The sequence below is a fragment of the Dermacentor variabilis genome, chromosome 10 (genome assembly GCF_050947875.1).
Source record: "Dermacentor variabilis isolate Ectoservices chromosome 10, ASM5094787v1, whole genome shotgun sequence".
In the NCBI taxonomy this organism is placed as follows: domain Eukaryota; kingdom Metazoa; phylum Arthropoda; class Arachnida; order Ixodida; family Ixodidae; genus Dermacentor; species Dermacentor variabilis.
In genome coordinates this window covers 98,688,099-98,697,858 of record NC_134577.1, presented here as the reverse complement: position 1 = coordinate 98,697,858, position 9,760 = coordinate 98,688,099, and the positions used below count along the sequence as shown (strand labels likewise).

The following is a 9,760-nucleotide window of genomic DNA, read 5'->3' as shown; positions in this document are numbered from 1 at the left end:
TCGTGTCATGCATTTACCTCAATTGCTCGGTTACTAAAGTTCTATTCGCGATTATATTGATGCCTTAGACGTTCTAGAGCATTGCTTTATCACTTTAACTTGACTTCATAGTAACCTTTAGTGTCCTTTTAAGAGGAAGTTTTAGCTCGGCATACATATAAGAGAACTCGTTTTTCTCGGCAACCACCACACTTGACGAGATTTGTTGCATTTAAAAGAAAAACTTGGAATCTACCGACTGTTGGTTTCGAATTTTTGATTTAGGTCGTCAATCTCTTGCTAAAGGTTGGCGAAAATCGCAAAATGTTCAGAAAACGAAACTATCATGTTTACGACTCCGTAACTCAGCAATGAAAAGTAATACCACAATTCTGTGAATTGCATCTCACAGTACATCTAAAGCGGAATAAACTGATATGTCACACATGATTCTAAAAAAAAATTTGGTAATGTACTGTAAATGCAGCTTTTGCAATATCCTTGTATCCAACGGAACAAATTTACGTAATATATAAATTGACAAATCGAATTTGTCTGCTTTGAATGATCTAATGGATGTCGTTGACAGAACCGCGATATCTGTTCTGGGTGGATAGCTATTAATTTGTAAACTTCGTGCTTCTATTTTTTCGAACTTCCGAATTTTTGAAAATTCCTTCAATAAAATTCAGGCCCTAAATCGAAATTCCGCTTCCAACATTCACTAGAATTGAACTTTCTCTCTCAAATGCAACAAATTTCATTAACATTGGTCCAGCAGTTATCTCAGAAAAGCGTTTTTGCATTTTACATGTATTTGAACATGTCGGAGTTGGGCCCGAGCGAAAGCTTCACCTCCGCCGAGGGCCGGCCCGACATTTCACCACGTTCGGGATTGGCCCACGTATGGAGCATGCTGAACGCCTGCTTCACCTCCGCCGAGGGCCAGCCGCCGGCAGCAATTTTACAAGGCTGGCACTGGGTGCATGCAGATAAAGCCCCTCAATTTTAAAGATTGAGGGGCTTTACACGTACGTTGTAGCACCTGAACATCACCCCCCAGGGTTCCGTGGTCGCTGCGCATGCGTTAGCTGAGAGAAGGTAAGAAAGGAGAACAATTTTGTTTTACCGGATGTGACGTCACATTGCTGTTTTTTTCGGGGGGGGGCACAATTAGCACATGACTGGTAGTTGGAGAAGTATGGGAGAGGCCTTTGCCCTGCAGTGGGCGTAGCCAGGCTGATGATGATGATGGTTTGTATTTATTCTCGAACTCGAATGGCATGGCTTGCATCTTGTTCACGCTCACCATATGCATGAACTTATGTTTACACACTAGCCTGGTTACAAGCCTATCTTGCATGCCAAAAACAATGCACTGTCCCTTATGGCGCATAACATCAATCCGTCTTATCGGGCATGCCACAAGGCTCCGTTCTGGGGCCACTTCTTTATTTTTTAATATATATATCAATGATCTTGCTCAATGTGTGGCCAATCATATAAAATTGTACACAAATGACTGCTGCATATATTGCAAAATTAAGTGCACGAAGGATTCCGAACAACTGCGAAAACACCTCGACTCAATAATGGAGTGGTGCAGCAAATGGAAAATGAAGCTCAATGTGTCAAAGTTCAGTGTCGTTAGGTTTACAAAAAAAAAAAGCAGCCTCTACTTAGATTACTGCATGGAACAGACACCGCTACGTGGTGTAACAGAATATCCGTACCTAGGGTTTGTCATTAACAGCACACTTTTCTGAAATGACCATGTTCATAAGACATCAGCAAAAGCCAATCGCATGTTAAACTTTCTACAACGTAATTCCAGGAAAGCACCTTCTGTTCTTAAAAAAAAATCTACGTATCAGACGTACGCCCAATTTTGGAACACGCCTGCACCGCCTGGGACCCAGCAACTAAAGTAAATATAGATGAACTGGATCGTGTCCAGAAACAAGCCGCCCAGTTTGTGACGGGCAATTACACCATCGCCAGAAGTTCAAGCGAAGTTGTCAATGAATTGGGATGACCATTACTTTCATCAAGGCGTAAATATCTCAGATTATGTTTCTTCCATAACATATTAGATGACAAAACAGGGATCAATAAACACAACTACATACAGTCACCTAGCTACATCACATCACGAAGGTACCATCTTTTGAAAGTACACGAGTATATGTGTTGAACAAACAGGTTTGGAAATGCATTTTTTCTTAAAACCATACATGAGTGGAACAGCCTTCGGCACGGTTTGTTACTGCCCCACACACAGTTTCCTTCATTTTTAAAAGAGCATGTCTTGACCTAGTGCGGTTTTTCCACCACGGTCTTGATGTCAAGGGCATTTGTCTTGCCAATGTATTTTGTACCATCTATCGTATGCTGCTAAATTGTTCACTTTTACTGCATAATGTATTTTATATTTTCTTTGTATTATGACTTTTTTTGTATAGTAAAACCCCCTACAATGCCCCTAGAGGGCGCTGTACGTACATATATAAATATGTGCATGCGTGTGCATTCACGTGCGTGTGCTGTAAACTTTCTTATTGGTGCACGTGTATGTATGTTTGTTCCGTGCACAAGTACGCATGAATTTTTGTGCAAGCGGTCAAGTGAACGATCATGATTAGACGTTTCTGCATTCGCATGCTTGAGCACGTGTGTAAATGTTGCAAATGAGTGCTTTAATTTTTCGCATTTGCAGGCTCATTTCGAGAAGCGCTTAGCTTCGAGCATAACCAGGCGGATGGATGAAACAATTGCTATGCCAAATTTGTTTTAATTCAGACATAATCAAGATGCCGCTTACTTCTTTACCTTCACTGAATATATTACGTAATTCATGAAACTTTTCAAGGAGCGTTAAAGGAGTGGACACGGATAACACAGCGATGGATATGTTGTCTTTTCCCCATCATTTAGCGCTCTTCAGAAAGTTTCAACGTACTGAGAAGATCAATTTTCAACCTCTCTGCAGGTACATATGTTGGAGAACAGCGAAACTGGTGCGGTTGACCATATGAAAAAAATAACTATGTCGGCTGGGTATAAAATTATGTTCCTATGCCTATTTTGAACATGTAGAAATGTAACCTGAAGCTGCCAAATAGCACTTTAGACTTCGATGTAACCAGAAATATCCAAGGACAAGTTTTCAATGCTTTACTTCACATATTTACAGATTTTCCTCAGCACAGGTGACCACCTATAATATTTGTCTGTGATATGCAACCACATCAGGAAGTAAGCCTGATGCAACAAGGGTGAAGTTCCCTCGCTGCTTCTTCAGAAGTACACTCCGAGAGTGTCTGATAATGAGCAGGAATGTCTATCTTTTTACACCGGTGCACAGCATTGCTCGTACAAGAAGTCGAAATTGACCCACCTCCACTTGAAGTGTTTACGTGGCCTATAAAAGGATAAAAGTGCATGCGATAGCCTGCGTGGAATATTGAGCTGGCAGATGTCAAAAAGAATTACGTGATGTTTAGAAGACGTCCAAAGAGAAAATATCATTTCAAAGCTAGAAACAGACATTAAGACTTTTGACAAACATGCAATGATCTGACAAACGTGCACACCAGTACTCGTATGAGAGGTTGAAATGTTTGCTTAGTTTCTTGCGTTTGTTTTAGTACATTGCCACCTTTAGTGTTGGGCGGTGCGTAAAAGAAAAGGAAGCGAGGACAAGAAGAAATAATTGCGCACACCACCACGCTCGAGACGCAGGTCCAACGAACATGTTTATTCAGGTGCTTTCTTCTTGGTCTGACCGATCCAGGCATCAACAAGCAAAATGCTCCGGAGTGAGGATGAGGCAGCCAGCCAGAACAGAGATGCACGTCCTGGAAATCGAGCGAGAGACGACGGCCTCCTGGCGTCTTCCCTTCCAACAGGCGACCACGGGACCAGTTGGTAAGCGAAGACCAGTTGTCGTGCAGAAAGTAGCCCATCACATGCACCGATACGGCTTCCAAGCGAGGACACCAAACAGGTGCAAGACGACAATAAAGCACACACTGACCAGTGTGGTCATGAGGACGCCCTAGGGCATGTGTAGACTAAAGCCCTGTCTGGACAGCAGCAACAAGTGCTGTGAGCTGGCAGCTGGCCGGGGGCCGCGGACCAACTTGAGGGTTCAGCAACGTGAGCAAGGGCAATGCGAGCAGTGCTTCAAGATGGACTGCAGTTTTCGGCCCGATTGACATCATAGGAGGTGACTTCACTTGCCGCTTCGAAGACTGCCATCTCCAAGCGTTCAGGCACCGATGAGCTGGGAGCTGATTAGGAGCGGAATGGGATGTTCAGCCAGAACGAGTCGCTTATTTAAGCACTTTTTAAGCAAGGTGATGCATTCTTTTTCGAGAAATTTGTTGTTTGCAAATTAAATGCCTGAGGATAACAACTGCAGCTTTCATTAATACAATGCAGCATGAGCTTGGGCATGCAGCCTGAATGTCAAGCTTCCTACGTGTATTATTGTGCTTTATGAACACATCGTTGTTCGCTGTACTGTTTTACTAGCTGCAAGCTATCACACTAGTCAAAAATTTGGCTTTTTCATGGAACTTCTTACTCAGCAATTTATTTATGCTGACAGCAAATTGCTGCATACCAGACTTGTCAAGGGAATGCCACATTCACCTCTCTTGTAAGATGTTTGAAAACATCTGTTATGTGTAAGAAATACTTACACTTTGGACTATTCATCGTGCACTGGAAGGGAATCCTAATGGGGTGTGGGGTGTTGGTGGAGTACCAAGGACACAGGAGTGATATTTCTGTTGGTGGTGATGACGGTGCTTGTAGACAGCCTGTACAGAGGTGGACATCTGCCCACTTCTCCGGCTCCACGCACCCACCTACCAAACACTTCTGACAGCAAGCATTTCTGAGGTGGCATGTGCATGGGACTTGCTGTGCACATAAACCATGATGCAAGTCGCCACACGTGCACAGGCAAGGTTGGGGAGCCCGAGACCTTAAAGAGCCCCTTACCAGGCCCCATTTAAAATTTTGGTTCTATACCGGTAGTTGCAGGGAGCTGTCAAGGAAGCATTTTACTGCAAAAATTTTTTAACTTGGTTCATTATTAGATGAAATAGGAGAAATTGAAACATTGCTAAGGCGAGTTTTGAACAGCCAAACTGAAAAACAAAGGACTAAGGAAGAAAGAGAAGGACGTCTTTGTCTGTCTTCCTTCGCTTTTCAGTTCAGCTATTCAAAAGTATTAGAAATGTACCAACCAGCTCAGCTAAACAATTCTGATGTTCCTTTCAAGTTCTCCGAGCTTTTCTACTTAAATTTTTCGTTGTCATGCTGCCTGGAGGCGAGCTTCACTGCCAATGTAGACACACTCCTTTTGCCTCGACTAGTGTCCACTAATAACATTCTATCCCTCCACTTTTGCATACCATAGCAAGAGGACTGCATCCCCTTCACATCAAGAGCCCACCAGTTGTCTTTGTCACTTCCTTTTTTGTTGCGCGGCACACTTCAAGCAGCAGTATATTGCGCATTCTGCACTGGATGATTCAATAAAGTTGCAAGTAATAATGGGTGACACTTCAGGCAGCGTTTCTTATGTAGAGACAATTGTGCAGGCGACCTTGCCCCTCTCACTGGAAGTGGAGCTCCCTTAAGAGGAAGGGCATGCAAGCTTCTGTTTGAAATTTCGACCATTTTTCACATCGTGCAGCCATTCGATATTTTGCAGACACAATAACCACAGTGTGATCTACAGCCATGCTCCTGTGTTTGTAATGTCCAAACCAGGTGAAGAGCTCTTGAAAGAGTTGCTGGAGAGGACAGCTAAGTTGACTTCGATTACTTAACTGCATTTCTGGAATATAGTTCCAGAAACCTCAATTTTACCAAGAGCATAGTCTTGGTATGTCATAGAACACATAAAAATTTGACTGATTTAAAATTTCCGTGCTGGATGCTCAGATATCATGAGCTTTGAGCAGCATCTACTTGGGACTACTTAATACCTTGTGGTTACATAAGGATTACATTGCATTAACGAAAGGCTCAACCTAGTCAGCTTTGAGAACTTTTTCTGAACAAAAACAACCCAAACATGCAAAAACACTTCGAAATCTGTGATGTGATGATGTCATTCTAAACTACCAGCACAGCAGTCCGGGCATAAAATTCAAGAAAGGAAGCTTCTGCCCTTCGCTTTATTTACTTATAAATAACCTTTTAATAATGCCACATACATGCAAATCAGGTTTTCAAAAACTACTTCAGCAGACTAAACCAACTTACTGCAGCTTCTCAGCATCCCTTTAAGTATGAAGCTTAGTGTGCCAGAACGTAATAGCTGGTGTTCTGCAAAGCACACAGAAAGTGGGGACTGAGATGAAAGAAGGAAGCGAATTTGCATGTGCTACAGCAACGTCATGTATATTTGCATTCTTATAATGTATGTACATGGCCATACAAGCTTCATGCATAACCGTGGGAAATTAAAAAAAAAAAATTATGTGTACATATGTGTTTTATCTGCCTTCCAGTTAAATTTAACAAATGAGTGGATTCTCACAGCCTAGTTAGTCTGCTGCGTCGCAGTGTTATATCATTGTGCCATGTGGCCAAGTCTGCAGTTCATGCCAATTAGCAGCTTTTCCACCCAAATGCTCACCAATTTTGCTAGCTTTCCAGCCTGTTTCATCTTGATTGAACCACTTTGTCCAACTATTACATAAAAACAAACGAATAACTTGATTTATTTGCAGTGACCATAGTCAGGGACAACAGGTCCATAGCTGCACAATGCACAGATCTTACTGACTTTTTCAGTCCCACCACAGCTGAAGCTGAATAGCAGTTGGTGTGTTTACACAAGCACAGTTTGAGTGGATATACTATCTCTGCACATACAGCACGCATACCATGTAATGGATGCTTTGCATGTTCACAGTATTAGTGCATGATCACCTGCCATCCACCTCTCCCCTTACACTGGTGAAGAGTGCCAGCTCAGAGATACGCTCTTCCATCAATCCATCCTCTCCTCCCTTATTTGCATCAAAAGCCTTCATCTTCCTGTGACACACTGTCCACAAAGACATGTTGTATTGAGAAGCAGATGTCAGCCACTTCGGGAAAACATCCACATGCCGAGCCCTCTTAATGACAGCCTGTAAAATCGCCCATGAGTGACACAACAAGTCCTAGGAACACAGGAGTGACGACCATAGAGAACAGTCCCAGCTTAAGGGCCTAGACACAATGAAGCTGATCAGGCATCGTGCTCCGCGTAGACTCTTCTTAGCTTCTCTTTCTTGCCTGCGTTGTGATGCTTCTTCCAGGGCTTGCTGTCTGTCGACAGACTGTCAGCACCACTTGCTCCTGCCATTCCTGGGCCAATGCGGCCCTTCACGTGTGCCTGGGGAGCAACCTGCATTCAAGCGACAGCCACAGTCAATTCAAGTTGAATCCACAAAACATGAAGTATAAGGAGTGGACACTCCCAATCTCCAGAGCAGGTAATAAAACTTATGGCACAGTAAACCTTCTATGTAATGAGACAGTCAAAACATGAAATCAACATTGCTACAAGGGGCATTTCATTAAATTCAAACGGTCATAAAATAGCCATAGTAAAGTGTGGAATGCAATTCGACAGCATCGAAACTGATGAAATGTGCAGGGTACACCACTGCTAAAGGGGACATGAGCTCAACGAGCCACCGACTGCTGGCACCTGGTGCCCACTCGGTGCAAGTGCACAGAGCCACTGCGGCAGAATGTTCCACGCGACTCTAACTACTGCGCCACCCAGCACTTGTTCCAGTTCTTGGCAGTAGCAACATTTGTGATTTAGAAAACAAAAAATCGCCCAACACAGTTAGGAACAATGTGTTTTCAAATAGTTAGATCCAATGTGAACAATAAAAGATGAGGGGCATACATGCTTGGGAGCAGTAGCCGCCCACCATGGTGGCTCCCCCCACAGTAATTGCCCACCTGTGGGGCATCATAATGTTGGTATGCACTCAATTTCACCTTTTAGTACCGGCAAATTTCTTCAAGCACTGTTGCCATTTTCTTCCTCCATGGTCGTCGCATGTCGCATTCACAGCTATTGCCACCAACTCTATCGTAATGAACACTTTACGTATCTGTTTGACAGCACATGTGGCGTAGTGCCATTCGAAGCATACTGCACGCTTTTAATAGATGGGAACCCAAATGGCTGCTCTTCCCTGCCACCTCTGTGTGGTGGCCAATCTGAGTGTGCAACGCTTGTAGAAATGAAAACAGCCTGCGGTCAAAGTGTAGCATATTCAGTTGGCTGAACACACTACATACTGCTCTTGTGCACTACTTTCACAGCCAGGAATTGCACGAGCACAAAGACACTTGCACTCTTTGACAGCTGCAGCATTCAGGATGCAGAAGTCCTTGTTCCTCAGAGAAATGTTGAACATACTTACGGTCGCCAATCAGAACCCAAAGGGAAAGCGCATAGACATCACCAGTGAACTTGGACTGCCAGTGTCAAATGCCAACATGTGCGACCTGCTCCGCCAGTGATGTTGGCTCTGCCCATGCGAAATGTTGGTGGTCATGTGACCTTTTGCGGGTATGAGACCAACATGCCATGACGCACACCATCTTTCTGCGCAATAGATGCTGGTGGTCGCATACAGTCAACGTCTGCGAAAACATCTAAAAATCGGACAGTCCGAAAAAACGAATGGGTGCCTTTTACTGCCCCTAAGGGCTCAAATTGGGCGCAGCTGAAACAGCTCTGAAGGCCTGCCAGTACACTTATTAGGCATATCGGTGCTTTTACTGTGACAAAAGATGGCGAGTGCACGCATGTATAACTAAGAAATACCTACTGTGTTCCGTGACAATTGCCCCTTCCCTTTCTTGGTATGCTTCACCACAATACTTTGCATATGCTTCACCGAGTAACACTGCTATTCTGAGACGAAGCTGACTTTCGGGAACTGGTATTATGCAATGCATTGTGTTTTCCGAGCTTCAAAGCCATTGGCAAGGATTACAAAGGCGGAGTCGGCGCCATTGCCAACAGTGGTGAATTGTTTTAACGAAAAACACGGCACCGAGCATCATGAAGCTTGGTATCGAATGTCGAGGTAGCTAGGCCTTGCGTTGCCATGGTGGTGGCTACGGCTGCCAGTGGATCTGCGTGTGAGAGCGCCTGTTCAAGGCGGCGAGATAATCAAAATTGTGACGGTGGTGGCTTCGATCAATGCTGTTTTAGACCTGAGGTCATGGCAAAATGTACGGAAAATCGAACGGTGAAGGGTTTTTGCGTCCGAATATACAGTGACTCTATGGCATACCATGGTGGTGCCACAAAGGCGCCTACATTATCAGGCATATCAGCAAAATTGGGCACCCAGAAAATTGGTTGTTGACTGTAAATGAGGAGGCTGAACAGACGTGTGCATATGTAGCCCACGTGCCATGTGCAGTGGTGGAACAGCCATTCGACCTCTTGGCACAGGTCTTGGCAGAGGCAAAAATCTGGTTTGGCACAGCGACAAGCACTTCTGGCCCAGTGCTTAAGGTACATCTATATACCAGATATGGTGCCGATTTTAATTGCTATGGGCAATAAATATAGCGAAGCCAGCTTTATGCATATCAATGAGGCATTCGGACTGAAAATTACCAAACTAGTTGCATACTTTTTAATAGAATAGCTTTCCAAGTACGTAGTTGCGCTATAACACTGCTTCTATGATTTAGACTCGGGAGGTGTGGGTTCAGTGTACTTTGA

General features: G+C 43.9%; 1 protein-coding gene across 1 annotated transcript in view; it reads right to left on the bottom strand.

Moving 5' to 3' along the window:
• Nucleotides 1–6,473: 6,473 nt before the first annotated feature.
• Ns3 (nucleostemin 3) overlaps nucleotides 6,474–9,760 on the bottom strand; it is a 95,028-nt gene continuing 91,741 nt past the window's right edge. Inside the window, exon 15 of the mRNA XM_075673244.1 lies at nucleotides 6,474–7,399. Within this exon, the coding sequence (XP_075529359.1) occupies nucleotides 7,241–7,399 (159 nt within the window). The 3' untranslated portion in view covers nucleotides 6,474–7,240. The remainder of the gene's footprint in view (nucleotides 7,400–9,760) is intronic.